The sequence below is a fragment of the Prorops nasuta genome, unplaced genomic scaffold (assembly GCF_024137725.1).
Source record: "Prorops nasuta isolate Cenicafe-Biocafe unplaced genomic scaffold, Cenicafe_Pnas_1.2 PNAS00022, whole genome shotgun sequence".
Lineage (NCBI taxonomy): Eukaryota > Metazoa > Arthropoda > Insecta > Hymenoptera > Bethylidae > Prorops > Prorops nasuta.
This window is the reverse complement of record NW_027116819.1, coordinates 756,313-774,213: the sequence shown is the minus strand read 5'-3', so window position 1 is coordinate 774,213 and position 17,901 is coordinate 756,313. Positions and strand designations below refer to the sequence as shown.

At 34.2% G+C, this 17,901-nt stretch overlaps 1 protein-coding gene and 1 long non-coding RNA gene across 5 annotated transcripts; one reads left to right on the top strand and one right to left on the bottom strand.

Annotated features, from left to right (window-relative positions):
* Positions 1 to 398: 398 nt before the first annotated feature.
* LOC136781405 (uncharacterized) lies at positions 399 to 3,831 on the bottom strand. Of its 2 annotated transcripts, none has more exons than XR_010823912.1 (5): positions 2,580 to 3,831; positions 1,806 to 2,259; positions 1,618 to 1,700; positions 1,271 to 1,546; positions 399 to 1,191 (listed from the first exon to the last, which is right to left on the bottom strand). It is a non-coding gene; the product is annotated as an uncharacterized lncRNA (long non-coding RNA). The 2 variants fall into 2 exon arrangements; XR_010823913.1 differs by having other exon boundaries at positions 399 to 1,188.
* A 433-nt stretch (positions 3,832 to 4,264) lies between these two features.
* LOC136781403 (facilitated trehalose transporter Tret1-like) lies at positions 4,265 to 17,762 on the top strand. Of its 3 annotated transcripts, XM_066740295.1 has the most exons (7): positions 4,265 to 4,423; positions 6,773 to 6,960; positions 10,722 to 10,766; positions 11,905 to 12,034; positions 12,682 to 12,817; positions 13,871 to 14,327; positions 14,593 to 17,762. In XM_066740295.1, exons 3-7 carry the CDS (start codon positions 10,738 to 10,740, stop codon positions 15,485 to 15,487), a joined length of 1,647 nt encoding a protein of 548 aa, XP_066596392.1. In that variant the 5' UTR covers positions 4,265 to 4,423; positions 6,773 to 6,960; positions 10,722 to 10,737; the 3' UTR covers positions 15,488 to 17,762. The 3 variants fall into 3 exon arrangements, with proteins under 3 accessions (XP_066596392.1, XP_066596393.1, XP_066596394.1); XM_066740296.1 differs by lacking the exon at positions 10,722 to 10,766; XM_066740297.1 differs by lacking the exons at positions 4,265 to 4,423; positions 6,773 to 6,960; positions 10,722 to 10,766 and having other exon boundaries at positions 11,912 to 12,034; positions 12,719 to 12,817.
* Positions 17,763 to 17,901: the final 139 nt, after the last annotated feature.

Sequence of the window (17,901 nt, the reverse complement as noted above, 5' to 3'; positions counted from 1 at the left end):
TACATCATTTCGATTCAAAAATAACATCATCAAAACGACTAAGATGAAAAAATAATGTCGATGGTGTAAGATGACGCCCTCTACAGAAGAGGGCAAAAATTTTGCAACACCCTGTATAAACTTGAATTTGTTAACAGCTGAGAATGATTTGCGAACTTTTAGTTATAGAATGATGTAACGAACAAACTGCTCCAATGAAAAGAGGTCAAGTGAACATTTGAGCTCCGACAATGATTATAACTTCTGTTTTCGTGACAGAATCGACTTTGTTAATTAAATTGTAGAATATCCGTACGTACGACATTTCCATTTTAGATAATTATTAACGTAACACTGCCATAATGACAATTATAAAGTGTTGATCACAATAAATTAAAATTAATAGTCGATCATTTTTATTGATTTATTGATAGTTTTATAAATATAAATTTATTAATAAAAATAGTTATATATATATATACAATTAATTCATGTTTATTATGTTGATAATTATTGAACTTGATTATTACCTTTCTACGAGAAATGTATTATTTATATTATTATACAAAATGAACAACAATAAAATTAATGAAACAATAACATGGCTTTTCCTGCTTCAGCATTATAGAGGCAGGAAAATATTTCAAGAATGATTTAACAGACGGTTGGAATTCTCACAATGACCGTGAATAAGCAGTTAAACAACAAACGGGTAGGTATCGTGTTACGTTACAGTTAAAAGTTTAAGAATCGACCTAGTTATAGAAAAAAGTAGCAAAACGTAAAGAGCACAGTTTAGGGAACAAAGGTCAGCCTGGGCAAATCTTTCGCGAAGACGAAGTTTGGTATTTTATAAAAAAAAAGAAAAATTTGCCATTATTGTGTCTAGCGAATTATCAACAATGTAAGAGAGACAAGAAGCTAATTGGAATGAGACTTGTGACAAAAAAATCCATTGTTTGTTAAATAAACGTAGGGGAAGTACAAGCATAATAAATCTAAATTATATTTGCTGTGTGTGATTATAAATAATGACTTTGATAACTGGAATAAGCCAGAAAGTTTATATACATCTTATCGAGATATAATAGAGATAAAATTTTTGTCAAGATTTTTCATCAAATTCATAGATATTCCCAAGTTTCCTGGTTCAAATATTTCATACCAAGGTAATTCAAGGTATCCAATTTTTCGATGTTAACAATGGAGCTGCTTTTTGTAAAAAAAGAATCTTTTATTTATTAATTTAAATTAATGATTATATAATAAAAAAAAACTGAATTTTACTTACTATTGTTTAATGATCAATAAAGTCTTGTTTAACTGTGGAAGAACACTGAAAGAGTTCCTGTAATATCTTATCAAAATACTATATTGGAGATACAATTTTTCTAAAGATCTTTCATCGATTTCATTGATATTTTTAGGATTCCTTATTCAAGTACTGCGTCGTATCAATATGATTCAAGGTTTCTGAATTATTCGATTTATCTGCATTGTCAAAGGGAGCCGAAGGGGAAATTTTTTCTCTTACTCAGAATTGTGCGAGCGAATAGACGACTTATACCTGTAATACGAATCCCAGCAGATTAATGTATCACTCCGCGTGATAACAGATCATTGTTAATCCGATCGTACCTGCGGTTGAGCCTTATTCGACTCTCCTCTGTAACGATTTGTATACAATTTTAATATTATTGTATAAATTTTTTATATATTTCCTGAAACAAATAAGATTGACAGTAATTGAGAAAAAAATTAGTTTATTGAGAAAAATACGTATATGTTATCAATTAGCTGTATATAGATAATTTTAACATTATTACCATGATACCATCTCGCTCCAATATACGATATAGTAGAAGGGTGTACGCAGACGATAAAAGGATCGAAGAGTTTATAGTTGAGAGTTTTAATTCTGTTGTCCCTAACAAAAATATTATGTAAAAGTAACACCATCTGGCGATCACGAGTGCACATCACTAAAACGGCGTGCAAATCACGTGGTCGTTGGAGAGCTTGCTCTAGCTATAGTATACTTATCCTATATATACAATATGTATCGTATCCAAGCAGGACAATAGAGTGTAAACACATCACTAGGAGTCTAAAAAGAAACGGAGAAAGGCTCACGGTCTTTAACCCAGTTGCTCAGGGCCGTACCACGCCTGGATACTGTGGGCAGCATTTTTTATCTCATCTTCTTATCTAAATACACCTGAACTCTACACTGCTCCATGGCCCTACTAATTTCCCACTGTTTCTACTAGACGATCCAACCTGCGAACGCACCAAAGTGATTTTAAAATATTTAACGCGATTACACATTGTACAAAATATTGTATAAGATTTTTAAATTAAATATTACGGGTGTTTACAATATTTTTTTATATCAAAGTAAAAACACTCTTGAGCCAGAAACATAGTTTCTTATCGGCGTTTTTATGGTTTTTTGATTGCACATTGCTTTCACTTCGATTCACCTGAATTCCATGACTTTGTTCATTTTGATTATTTTTTTATTTAATTTCACATATCGTATGCATCAACCTCGCAATATTTTCATAGGTAAGTAGTGGTATTTTAGAAGGAATGTTTACCTTTAATAGGGAATTTGTGACAAGTTTGTATAGAAGTTTTCCAAAAAATTCGAAGGCATAAACAGTGACGAAAAAGTGCCACTTGACGACCTGCTTCTCTGGCACAACTTCACGCTTGAATTCTCAGATGCATTTTCTACCTGAATCTCCAGCTATTAGATCCTTACTGTCCCACAAAGAACCGTCGAATTGTAGCCTACTGCACCATCATTCCTCAAAAGAATTCTCGTAACGTCGCAGCATAAACCCTACGCGCTTGTTTCTTCGTAAACATATTTACGCTGTGTTAATAAATAGACGAATTGACACCTATATGGTATTTTTCCTTTCGTTTCTTGTTTTTTTAACTAAATGGTGTACGGATAAAATAGTATACTCACTTGTAAAACTGTTTTAATCGTAAATAAATATCCTAAATAGCAAAGAAATATTTAAAAAAATTAATTATGAACTTGTTCCTAGTATTGTTCGAATCTGCAGGGTGTAACTAAAACTTGGTAGATTTTAAGGGAAGTGTTTTCTGAGGAATGTTCAAATAAAATCGTGAAATCCTATTGAAAACGGTGCGGTGGTTGTCGAGTGTAAGAATTTTTAAAATTTGCATTTTTTGGTTATTTTTCGGCAGCTGCAGCTAACCTTACGTGATGCTATGACGTCACGCCAATACCGTAGCAGTATTTCGGCTAGCGGGGTACCCCCGACCCCGTGCCCTTGCAGTTTGCACCTATTTTAATGGAATTTGGAGGTTAATTATCGATAAACCCTAAACACATCGAAATTTGCTGTTTAATTGGTGAAACACTTTTGTTACACCCTGTATAGTAAATAGTGGCTAGCATCGATTTTGTTCTCGAGATTATGAAGATAGAAAGCTTACTGGCTAAAACACCACGATTGTCAATTTCTTGAGAACAGATTCAACGGAGGTCAGTTTACATAATTCCTAAATCAACATAATCGTGAACTCTTATTTGAATTGTGTCGTAGCGTAGGCGCAATCAATGCTGGAAATTTTCACAGCTGTCGTGGAAATGAAAACATTTTCATTCGTGCCGCGAGGGGTTAATTGGTTAACCCACACCATTCGAAATTGGAATGGATACGGTTAATTACAAATGGCGGGCGTTTCGCATCACGATTTAAGTTATCGAACTAATCGAACGCAAACGAATCGTAAGTTGGAGTGAGTTATGAACGAAAAATTAAATTTGTTTCTTCGAAAGCGAAAGTCAATATTAAAGAAAATTTGCGTAATCCTCGTTTTTAATTAAATGATGACTGCTTAGTGTAATAATAAATATCTAAAAAAAAGAATACAGGAAAGAAATTATAAAAATTATATTTTTCTTTTGTAGAATGGTGGGAAATGAAATTATAGGTGAAGAAAAAAGAAGAGTAGAAAAATCGGATGTATCATGTGGTGGTAAACAAACGTAAAACTATAGATGGGTAAGTTGGTTTGAGTTTGAGGTTAGGGGAACTGATGAGAAATAAGAATGGGAAAAGGGGATGAGAGACAAAGTGAGATCGACGACGATGTAGCAACTCGTACTCGTACTTTTGTTTTGTATCTCCCCTTTAGTTCTAGTTAAGTTTCAGCTTTTAGTGTTCAGTTGGGTCAGGTCGAGTGTAGTTGAAGAGTCGAAACGAATCAGTCGAGTCGGGTCGGTTTCGGTTCGTTCTCGAAGGCTTTCGAGTCAGTCGGTTGCCGACCATCGTCTCATACGGATCCCGCTGGCCAGTTTCAACGAGAAGTTCACCAATCACGTTTCATTCCATTCTTCTTTACGAAATTCAAGCGACACATAACACTACATCTTCAAAATTCGTTTCCATACTAAAAGGTCAGTACATGTTTCTATATCTTTTCTTTCACTTAGCACTATTTTCCACAATCGCTCATTTCTTTATCATTCACTTCTTTTTATTCTCCTATTTCAATAAACACAAAATAACATTACCCTTTTATATTGCCGAATCTTTTGTATAATTGTTTGTTATTATTTGTTTTTATTTAAAATGAAACGTGTATGAAACATATTTGAATTTGAGAGCTTGGAATTCGAAATTTTAGCTGCTTCGACTTTTGATCGTATTGTAATATAGAGTCATTGACGTTGGTATCTAGCGGCTTGCGTCGTATCTCGAACTGGACTGTTTGTTTTGGAAATTTTTTAATGTCAATACTATACGTATGAATACTACACTTGTGTGAATTGGGGCTCGATTATACCCTAGCTTTCATATTTCCTATGGTGTTATATCTCTGTCGTTGGTTCTCGTCGAATTTGCATTTATCTGTATCACATTATAATCGTGCGTTAAATTATTTCAGAACTACTGTGCATTGTAATATTTCTCCCTTGGCTTGGTTTGCTAAACTTTGAATAGAAATGTCGTTCCGAAGAAAAAATTGATTAGATAATAGGAATTTTCAGAACAAGGAATCAATTCTGACGGAAATCGTTAATCGTCGAAACATAAATAATAGCTTTCGCTTTGTTAGGTATAGTTGGCTTTAGAATTGATCTGTTTGAATTGGAAAATTAAGGATTGAAATTGTATCGAAAGTCCAAACAGATGCAAGGACGTACCACGAGTGAAATAATAGGAATAAACACGAATGGAGAGTATAGTGGGGGAAAAAAGCAATTTGTAATAAAAATTTGAGCGAGGTTGGAGGGAAAATTGCTGCTGGTTGTGCGTTAATAACGGAAGCTGGAAAATGTGCACTAGGTAGAAATGGCGTGTAATGGAACGATCCGTAACTAGAAACTGGCAGATCTCGAAACTCGATTTGACGAATCAGGGGATTCCCCCCACTATTCGACGTTCGATTTGCATCTCTCGAAAATTCTTGAACCTTGCACCTACAGTAATTCTCCGTTTGACGTTTGGTTCTCTAGGCTTCTGCCAAAATGATCTATAATAAACAATAATAATATAAGCAGCTATAAATAAATAATTATAACAGACTAAACAAAAATTAAATATTTGTAAATAAAAATACACTACAAAAAATGCACCGGTAAAAATGATAAACTGTAATGATCTGTATAGTTGATTAGAAAAAAACAGTGAAAATAAATAATAGTTTCTGGAATAATCGAATAATTAATGACAGGATTCTTTATGGTAAAAGACGATAGCAAATTGGATGACTTTTCTTATGGAGAAAAGTAGGATTATCTCGTAGCTCGAGGTGTCTCTAATTATCATTAACAAGATTTTCACACGCATGTTCGAATCTCGCCATCCGATGACCTTCGCGTAACACCAAACCTCTTGCCAAATTATCTAACGTCTCGACAAGATTATTTATAAATCTAACGCGTCGTTTTTTAAACCGCTGTCATAATAGAGCTTACATTTAGCAAAAATAACGAATTCTAAATATCCATTTTCAGTTGAATTAGTGGTTTAAATTAATAATCGGCTAGATTCGAAAATATTGAGTTTATTCGTGTGCAGCTGCAAGAATGACTGATCCAGTTGACTCGAAAGAGTAGTCGAACCAAGCAAAGCTTCCACTTTCTCAAGAAGAATATCAAATCAGATAATGTATTTTATGCGGGTAAGGTTTTTAGATCCCTCATCCTCCTACATATCAATTTAACAAATAGAAATATAAATTAAAACATTTCTCCCTTATTAGAAACTCTCGATTTTTACCATTCAGAATTTTCAAGTTGAATTAAAATTCTTTTGTTCACAAAAATAGGAAATTTATTATTTGTTTAAATACACATTTATTTAATTACTAATTATTCATATTATATTTATAAATAAATTAGAGGAAGCTCGTTATCCCGTTGTAAAAATTATACGATTTTATTTTCTCCTTTTGTTATTCACTCGTTGTTTACATCATTCTGAAAAGGTCCAATAAAAAAGCGTTGAGACCATTCTCGGTAAGTTTTAGTAACTCTTGGCCTTTCTGGCCATAAGTCGTCAGTCATTTCACTCTGATTCTTGTTTCTTCAATGCTCTCTGACGCAGGTACGAAAGTCCAGCTAAGCTTTTATTTACATAATAAAGCAAATTCCTGGAAGAAATTGGTTATGTTCGCTTCGCGAGAAAAAGTAGAGTCTACGCCAATGCGATTTCGCTACTCGAACGTCGCAGCACGAGGAATAAAAATTCTCTCGACTCTCTTTATTTCATGTAATTAATTTTCTTTGTCGTCTTTTCAGATGTTGTAATGGATGGTAGCGTGCACCGTGATTCGAAGCTGAGTTGACGAGTTGGAACGTGTGCTGATCGTCGTATTTATCCAGAGGAGCTTTCCAGAGGGAAACAACGCCATTTTTAATCGTTCCTGAATCTTGATCGAATATCCCCGAGCACCCCACTGATATACAATGGATCCTTACTCGTTGAGGTAAGAGGCACTGCGACAATTTCCTGCAATATCTACTCTGTTAAAGCAGAGAACAAGAAGAATCGCAGGGAAAAAGCTGAACATTGAGAAATTAATAAGAAAATGCATTGGCGTAGCGTGTGTGCATAATTTCATCAGGCGAATATTTCATGGAATTGTTTGCTTAACGGAAATCATCTGATCAATAGCGGTCATTCTATTATAATAGCGGAACTCTCATTGTGCAAATCAAAAGGAAAATCGATAGTTTGCTTTGTTATAATATTATGTACTATATATTCTACTTAATTTGTAATGTCCTTTTTTTCTGCGACCCACACGTATATCCAATTAATCGTTTGTCACTCTGTAATATTTTTAATTGGTATATTTGGGATAGCATTATTGTTAAACAATTAGAAAATTGTAAAACTCGTCTCGAGTCGATTGAATATAATTATAACAATGTAATATTAGTATGTGTCACACTCTTGTGATATATTTTGGGATTGCCAAGCAATTTTTTGGTACATTAGAATTATGTACTTAGTTTTTAATCTCTTTATTACTGAGCACACGTATCTCTAATTAATTGCTTGCCTCTCAATTATATTCTCAGATGACACATATTTATATATGGTATAACGCTATCAATATTAATCGATCGAACGTTCGGAATTTATCCTGAGCCAATTCAATAAGTATTCTCAAACAATATTAATGCGTTTGAGATTTTTGTTTGGAAATGGTGAAGAAAGAAAATATGCTATAACGAGTGTGCAAACGTTTATTTTCTCATTTATTTATTACTCGACGCACGTGTCTCTAATGAATTGCTCGTCATTCGATTATTATGATACTGTCGATAGGATGATGGATCAGCCAGTCATATCCAGATTTTGCACCGAGCTAATTAAATAATTATTGCAAAGGAATATTAAATTGATAAGTTGAAGGTTTTCATAAGAATGGCAAGCGTTAAACAAATGTACTAGAGTATAAACATGCTCGAATTCTTCGTTCGCTCCTTATCATAATTCGAAGCATTAGGTTGATCGGAGAATTTAATTACTCGGATGGTTGAATTTGACGATGAGAGAAGGTGCGAATGTGTGCAGCCAATCGATTGTCCAGCCAATTTACACTGTCGATAAAAGTTGATGGATTTCTCTCGAAGGTCGTTCAAGGACAAGCTGCACGTATAACTTTCCACCGTTTAATTTTATGCCTGCTCTCTCAATTTTTTCTTTTTCCCAATGGAAAACTTGGGAAAAACAACGCAAATCTCACTTGTATATGGAACATTCGATATTTTCCAACGTTATTTACTATTGCAATTACATTCAATTTGACCAATCATTGAATGTTTACTGATATTTGTTATTATAAATCAATTGTTTATCCCTCGATAGTGTTTGGCTATACTACCTTTATTCACTCACTGTTGTCTTTCTAATTGTTGCAAAGATTGCAATGCCTCAAAAATGGGAAGATTTTTAACTAGTCTGCACTGTAATTGAAAAATTGACTTGGATACTGGTATCATAATTGCCATCTCACGATTCAGGGGATTTGGTCATAGGTACTGCCATTCCCATCAATTTTCTTACTTACCTTTTTTTTCCTATGCACATGTTACCAACTACTCATTTAATATGCTAAACAGCAGGCTGATGGATGGAGAACTGGATGTTTCCTACATACAAAATTTATCTCCTTCAGCTATATACATGTATAGTAAATGATTATTTTTTACATAATCCCTCTTTAAATGCAATTGACAAAACTATTAAATGCTCCACAAAAAATATGTTTTCAAAACTTTAAAACTTGATACTCCAATTTTATGACTTTCAAAGGTAAAAAACGACGTTTGCATTATAAATTTTACTGTTTTCCTTCACGCACGACAATGCTTATTCGCTAGAATTTTTCAAAGACTCACCGTCGGAGTTGTCGCGAATAGCTGCAAGGTCATGGCCAAGCTCTCGCGAAATTTTGCTTATTTTCCAATCGACCAACAAAAAGGTGGAAAAAGGAAAACTATGTTAAGTTTGACTATTGATATTTAATTGAATGTATTCATTGATAAAATATTATTAACGATATTTTTGTCACTTGGGTTTAGCAGTTTTATTTCTTCTTTTTGCTATAATTTTTTATCTAAATTCGATTCTTCGATCACTCGGATGAGAAAGAAAGAGAGAGAGGGAGAGAGAGAGAATATTTTATCTGTTGAAAATCGATCTGAAACCGTCGCATTATTCGTTGGTTTTTATCAACAATAGTTCCATCGCGATAGTCATTAATTTTTCATTTCTTGCCTATCATCGTGCAATTATCTGTCGAAGATAGTATAAATTTTTAACTCGCGTGCTCCTTTGCCTAGAAGACGTACACATAAACTTGCATTTTCTCACGCAAGCTTATCTCCCCCTCCCCCTCCCCCCTCCTTACTCTGTTAAAAGACACTTGCTCGAAGAACGATTTACTCCGGAAATCTTCATGTACTGCTACGCTATTGCGTAACGTAAAACAACAAGTTTCGCGCTATCTCCTATTTCAACCTAACCAATTTTCTGTCACAACCTGCACCCCCCCCCCCCCCCCCTATTATTTCTCAAATTCTACCGAATTTTCAAAAATTTTCTTACTTTATTTTTTTAACAGTATTTTATTGGAGATTTACTTTTTCATTGAATAAAATTATTGCTAGTTTGCGAAAGAACATTTTTAATCGAGGAAACAGCGAGGAAAGTGAGGAGGGAAAATTTTTAAAATTAAATCGAATATTTTTAATTAAGAAATTTGTCCAAATTATTTGATGCAACTTGGAAAATCGTCCTCCTATAGGGGCTTTATCGAATTTGCGAATTTTCTGGCAACTGGACAATTCTCCTCGATTTTTATTATATATATCAATAGAAATGTATAGAGAAAGTGAAATTTGGGAAAATTGCACTGGATCGATAATTATCTGGATATTGTGTTAGTTTGACTAACCGGTCCTCTTTTTCTCTCACGAGCCTATCGTTATTGATATATTTTTTTAGTTGAAGGTCGATACTCTTTTCGAACTGAAAGTCGATAAATGTTCATTTCCGCACAGACATTTAAAAATTTCTGCAAATTGCGCAGACAGCAATTATCCTCCAGTATGTGTGTGTTTGTGTTATAAATAGAAACGAACAACAAGTTTAATGCAGAAAAAAATGAGCTCGAACGATGATTAGCTGGATTTCGTTTATATATTTGACCAATTAGTCTTTGGTTTCTCTTTGAAAGAATTCATTTGTTTTTAATTACGAGGCTTCATTTATCTGCAAAAGGAAAGTGAGAAAGAATAAGAAATAAGTCGTTGGTAGATTCGATGAGCTAAAACTGAATCAGTTTAAGCATTGTTTATCCTTAAGGAAGAAGAAGAATCAGTAAAGGCAGAGGCAGGAAGAGATCGAGAATATATATATATATATATATATATATATATATATATATACATACATATATATAGTTGGAAGCACGGGGATGGATCGAACGAATGATAAACGATGCGAGAAAAGATTGTTCTTTGACCGTTGTGTGCTTCTGCCCCTGCTGCTCGGTCATTTCCCTCGCTTAATGGCCAATCGATATAAAACAGTTTTCTTGTACGAAATTCATAGCGATAGATTTCCCTCTTGAAATCACTTCGCATCACTTTGCTTCGCTTCGATCTTACTTTCCTCCTTAAAACAAGAAAATGACAAAAAAATACACGAAATTAAGAAATCAATTATTTACAGATGACGAAATTGTGGAATGGACTCGTCGATTCTCGCCAAAGCTTAGTGCGTTTTTGCATTTTTCTGAAATTTTCTTTTCTATTTTGTTGTTGTTTTTCTTGAATTTATTTGTTATATTTCGCACTTTTTTATATATTTTTTCTTAGTTTTCTCTATTTTTGTCTTTTATAACATAATTTTGAGTGTTTACTAATAATATTGATTTCACTGTTTGAAAATTGCAAAGGTTTCATTTTTTTCGTTTCTGAGAATTTTTTGATGAAACTTGCAGGTGTGATTGAGGGAGAGAGCGTGTGAATTTTGTCGAGGAAGAAGGAAGTTTGGTAGAAGAGCGTAATGGAGTGTGCGAGTGAAAAGGCTGGTCGGTGGTGACGATACGCGACTAGGAAAGGGCTTTGCTTGGCTTTATCGAAGCGCCCAAGAGTCTCCCTGGTGACGCAAGAGACCGACCGCATGATCGATAGAAACGAAACGAAATCTTAGCATCGCCGCCAGACCTAGGCGACTTTTAGCAGTTTTACTTTTACTGCGCGCGTCATCTTTCGCAAGAATCTGGCCAAAGTACACGCATGAGAGAGAGAGAGAGAGAGAGAGAGAGAGAGAGAGAGAGAGAGAGAGAGAGAGACAGAGAGAATCGCTAGTCATTCCTCTCCTCCAGGATTAAACAATGGAAACAAGGATTAAGGACCATTGCAAATAATTCTTCAAAAATGAATATTTTGGCACGTTGATTGAGGAACTTTGAGAAGGAAAATCCTGGGGAAAAGTTTTCCACGAGATTCCTTGAGAAAAATTATTATTCAAAGTCATTGTTTTGTTAGAATTGTTTGACCTTGAGAGTTCTTCCTAAATAAAATTAAATATTTTTGCAAGCATGAAAAATAAAATTTTATTGATGGAGAAATAATTTCACGACTTTTAATATCGAATTATTTATGCAATAAGGAATAAAGAAATGGATTTTTTGTTTAATTATTATTATTGTTATTATATCGTTTTATACGCAAGAGTCCTAATTTGATTTGTCGAGAGAAACTTGGGTTGTCCCTTGCCAGCCTAGCTTTGATTGAGAGCATGCATGTGCTTGTGTGTGTGTGTGTGTGTGTGAGAGAGAGAGAGAGAGAAACGAAGAAGCTAGTTTGCGTGTTGCGAGCGAAATTAAATGGGGTGTGTAATTTTGCAGTGTGGAGCGCGAGGCTTCGAAGAATATCGAGGAAAATGAGAGAGAGTGCTTCAAAGATGCCATAGTGTCCAGCAGAAGTCTCAACAAAGGATTCACAGAGCCAGTGAAACTCAAAACTGCCCTCCCTGAGGTAAAATGATCATTTTCCTTATTAAAAATCAATTACTCTATACGAGATTAATAGCAATTTTCAATTTCATATCGATTAATTTTATTTGCAGGTAAAGAAATTTTATGTTTCTCCAATAACGTGTTAAACGATCAGGAAAATCTTGTAACAGCGCACAGGACGAAGAATAATTCATTTCTGCACAATTTACATTGCAAAAACAAATTGTTGAAATACATTAGCATTCGTAGATTACTGCACCGTGCAAGGAACAACAATTGCTTTGTAAAGATTATTAATGCTCCGAAGTAAACTTCAAGTGGCTTTCATAAAAACAGATTAATTGCCATAAGTGCGTTACGTAACGTAACTCAACGAACCTGACATAAAAAAAGAAATGTCACCGCAAGTTAATTCGCAAAGTAACTCCATCGTGGAAATCTCTAACAGAAATAATGATATATTTCTAATAATCGGATTAGCTTTATTCATAATTTTAATTTTGCTCTTCTTGTAATTAAAAAACTGTCCTTGTATAGAACAGACTGAAACAACAGTTTGGATATTTGTAGTCGTTTATACAATCTATTTAATGCAAATGCATAGTTTGCATAATTATCGTGTGTGAATTTAAAAATTTGTCAATATTTTTGATTTATGTTTATTAGATCATCGCGTGTATAATTGCTGCATCTTTTCATATAGCAGTTGGCATCAGCATGGCCTATTCCGCGATTCTCGTTCCTCACCTTGAAGCCGAGGATGCCGAGGTTCATGCCACTCGTACTGAAACTTCCTGGATTAGTAAGAAAGTTTATTTCACACGTGCTAACAGCTAAGGATAAATTATGATAATTGAGAATAACATGTGTCTCTCCATCACACACACACAAAACAAATAATTACATACCTAGCCATTATTGGTCAAGAAATTTTTAAAAAATATCGTTTAATCATTGAATTTTCAATGTTAATTAATGATCGATAATGACTAAAATCCCGTCTGGACTGAAATTGAATTGTATGAATCACAAATTGTATCGACTGGCTCAACGGATTAAACAGAAATTTGCTGTAGGATTTTACGGTGCGATAACATTTACTCCCTGATGCGTTTTAGCATGATAATATATCCCGTATGTACGCGATGAATTAATATTTATACGGAATTAATGCCGACAGACAGTACGTCTAGACTGAGCAAACATTACCAACAATAAACAAACTGTCTCATTGTACTTCTCCATTTTCCAATGATTATAATGAAGGATGATGAGCAATTTACCATTTTTTCTGCGGTACCATTTTAATTTAATATAATTTTAAATAATTAAGGGCAATTTTTAATTATATCCTCAACATAATTAATAGTTTATTGAATTGTAGGCCAAGATGTTGGAAAAAAATTATTATTCGTCTCGCTTCTCCCGTCTTATCCTTCAGCTGGTTAAAGTCAATTATATTGTAATCTCTACATCAGTCGTAATCCGAGCTATTCTTTATCCTTATCAGATGAAGGAACTCGTTAGATTTGCGAGGCTCTACAAATCACTTTTACTTATTTATCCTTAGCTATCTTTACCAACGTTATCAATCTATTCTTCAAATATTTATCAAATCCCACCTCTTCCTCACTGACGTCATCAGTCCTTTCAATGAAATTAAAATATCCAACCAGATTGTATAGAAACAATTTTCTAGCATCGAGTAATATCCATCGAATTAGTGATTTAAATGAATTAATGAAATAATGTGAAAAATTAAAAGAAAAAATATATAAATAAGATTAGTTTATATGCATATATAAGGTATTCGTTATGTCATAATTGTTTGACGTTAACTTTTGTAATTTTACAGCAAGTGTGATAGTGGTGTGTGCACCAGTAGGAGCATTAGTGAGTGGATTTTTGATGGAGACGCTTGGACGTTTGAAGACTCTACAGATTGGTGCAATTCCATACGTGGCTGGATGGATATTGATAGCATTATCGCAGAATGTTCCAATGCTCCTGATAGGCAGGATCTTTACCGGGTTGGCCACAGTCTTGGCAATATCACCAGCTATAGTCTATATAACGGAAGTGGCCAGGCCCGAATTAAGGGGCTCGATGATCTCTTTTGGTCCAACCTTGGCTTCCTTTGGAATGGTCCTGTCCTACGTAAAGGGCGCCTACATACACTGGAGAATCGTCGCCTGGCTAAGCATCATCTATGCTTTAGTCCCTGGAATTCTCATTCAACTATGCATCCCGGAATCCCCAGTATGGCTCGTCTCCAAAGGCAGAATCGACGAGGCCAGAAAGTCGTTGGAATGGTTAGCTCCCATCTACCACCTAGATAGCACGAATAGCGTGAGAAACGTTCGTGGAACCAATTTGACACGTTGCTGCTACGTTTTAGGAATATTCTACGAACGTTCTTGACGCTATACGTTATACTATAGCTAGCATTAAAACCGTATCTTCCTAGAAATTTATAATATACACGTCAAACTCGGCACTTAAGAACACTCATTTTATAGTAACATTAATATTATAGACTTAAAAACTTTTAAATTCAAGTCCGACATAACTTTTCAGGTTGTACAAATCAGAAATGACGCACGGAAAAGTGTCAGCTGCAGAGGCGCAGTTCACGCAGATAATGAAGGAGAACGCCATAAAATTATCAGAACTGCGGAAGAGCAAGCATGGAAATTGGTCGACCAAAATGAGGAGCTTCCTGAAACCAACCGGTTGGAAGCCAATGGCCATCTTGTTTCTCTTCTTCTCATTCCAACAATTCTCTGGTATCTACATTACTCTCTTCTACGCAGTCACGTGGTTCCAAGAAGTGGGAGCAGGAGTGGATGAATACGTAGCATCAATTTTCGTCGGTGTGACACGCTTCCTGTGCTCAATGGTAAACACGTGGTTGCTCCGAAGGTACAAGAGGCGAGCACTGTGCATCATCTCGTCGCTGGGGATGACGGCGTGCATGGTAGTGTCTGGATATTTCACGCTGATGATCAAGAATGGCGACAGGAGTGGTTATTGGGTTCCCGTTTTGTGCCTCTTGCTTTACGTGTGCACCTCCATGATAGGAATGCTCACCATCCCTTGGACAATGACAGCAGAACTCTTCCCAACTGAGATTAGAGGAGTCGCACATTCCATCAGCTATTCAATGGCGAACCTGCTCATGTTCGCTGCTTTGCAGAGTTACAGGAGCTTGCAGAGTTTTCTCGGTGGCTCCTACGCGGTTCAGTGGTTTTTTGCTGGGGTCTCCTTGAGCGCCACTGTGTTCGTGTGGCTGCTATTACCGGAAACTCATGGCAAGAAATTGTCAGAAATCGAGGAGTACTTCCATAATAATTTCTTGGCAGTTGGAGCTGAGTCCAGAGCCAAGAAGCTCAGAGCTAAGAGAAGGGCCGAGCAGAAGGCGAATGCTGCTGCTACCGAACCACTTCATCCTAAACCTTTGCAGAATGTGTAAATTACAGAAAAGATTATGAGAAAACTTCATTTTGTCCACGAACACAGGCTAGATGACTTTATCCTGAAATTCTCAAGACATTTTTTAGCAGAGCATCATCAGAGACTGTCATAATCTAACCTCATGGCTTTGCTGAATTAGCTGTTATGTAATACTTGCCAGCTTCCAAGGATTCACCATTAATAAGTTACACGATTGTGGATATTACAAATATCATCAGAATTAAGAATGCTGTGTGTTTATAACAAGTAACTTTCGCCTTAGAAATATTATAGTTGAAGACTTGGTGGGAGATAACTTTCTAGTTTTTCCTATTAGGAAGAAGCACTATCAAAACAGGATAATCTATATTTTTCTCCTGCTGATTTACTTCTTCCTGCGTCTTGAAAGGATATTTCAATTTTTTAAAAAGATACAAAAGAGCCAGACGGAGAATTCTTAGCTACTATTTTTATTGTGAATCTTTCGGGAGTAATAAACTGATGCGAGAAGTAATGGTAACGGACCCATTACAATAGAAATGCAATGCAGAAAAGTTTCTCCAAGTGCTGTGAATGCTTCCATAATTATTATTAGTAAGTGTTAATTAAATGTAATAATTTGATTATTTAACTTTAATTTTCTATATCCATCGTTGAGTAGCTATAGCAGCTATTGTCCTTAACTGATTCTATCGGAAACTAACGGGAAAATAGAAACTTAAGAATATTTAAAATAATCATATTATTTTCTACTTAATTTTTTCACATCGAACCTCGTTTTTAAAAGTCCTGTAAACGAAAGAAATAAGAAAACGAATACTTCTATTATTAATCAATAACTCGACCAATAGTGTAAATGATGGAATGAAAAGCTTTGGCACGAGCAATTGTTTGAAAGAAAATCGATCCATGAGGAAATGGTTTAATTTTTAACTTAGGTTATGATTTATAAGATGAAGTGGTCGATGGGATAATGAAGAAAATATGAAATTTAGCACAAAATATCATTTATAACAGAAATGACCAGTGAGATAAAGAATAAATCGTAACATTCCTTAATTATATAATAATGATAAGGCGATAAAAGGTATCATATTCCAACTGGAAATTTATATATCAAATGGTACGATATGAGAATCCTTTTACGATTATTGTATTGTCTTGCAATTAAAAGAATCGTATAACCTTAGATCTGATGTAATAATACTTAATCTGTAATGTGTAATGCGTACTACGTCATCATAATCATATTTTGCGTAACTGCGAATGTACTTCATATTTTCTCACGTGAAAGAAATAGATAAAGCACGTGTTTCATAATTCACAACTATCATTCAATAACATAACTTTAAAGAAAAGACAACAAGGTATGAGTTGTATGCATTCTAGTAAAATATTAGATTCCAATTGGGGTTGGAATTGTGTGAAATATAAATTTCAAGTAATTAATGAAATTAACTGTAATAAATTTATGACTATAAACAAATATCATTTTCAATATTTCACATATGGAAGTAATAACCTTTGAGCATAGGAATAATTTTTCACGCAAGGTTCAATTGTCAAAGAACCTTTTATTTAAATAAGCCTGAATAAAGCCTTTTATTTTAATTGGCCTGAATAAATTTTAAAAGTGTTCAATTGTTCAATTGCACTTTTAATTGTTTATACCCTTGGAAAGAAAATATTATTGTTAAAGTGCAGCCTACAAACCAAACTGTGATTTAATGAACTTGTGATGGATTAAATATATATTAGAGGTGCTGTTTATTAAAACTTATCTCTCGGTACTGTGCTAAACAATTAAGTGCCTATATCATTATTTTACACTACATTTTATATACAAAAATCAAGCTTTTTCGTGCTCTACAAATTCATATATTATAGATTAATTTGCCAAATGTTTCTTAGTATGCGATGACAATGTTATGTATAATATAATTTATGTATATTAAAATGAATGGTTTTTCTTTAAATTAATTTTGTATACACGATTAATGAAGGGTACTCATCGTGAAATCCTACAATTTTTTTAATTACGAAATTGGCGTGTCTCGATGAAACAACGAAATCAATGATAATTTCGAGTAATGAAAAATGTACAAGCTAATAAAGAAGCGTCCTTTTATCCGAGAAGTATTAGAAATATTCTTTCCTACAGAAATTATAAATTAATTTATATAAAAATGTACTCTTTACATTGTTCAACGCCATAAATTCTCTTTTAATTTAATCGCCATTCTAATGTATTTATTATAATCCAATAAAGAAAGTCTATTTCCATTATTGCCATACTGACTGAAATTTGATATTTACATTCTCAATATCACAGCCTTCCTATATATATGACGAGCTTGAAAAATTTAGCTGATCTATATTGGAGATAATATGCTTAATCCTACAAAGATTGTTCTAAATTGTTTAAATGCTGAT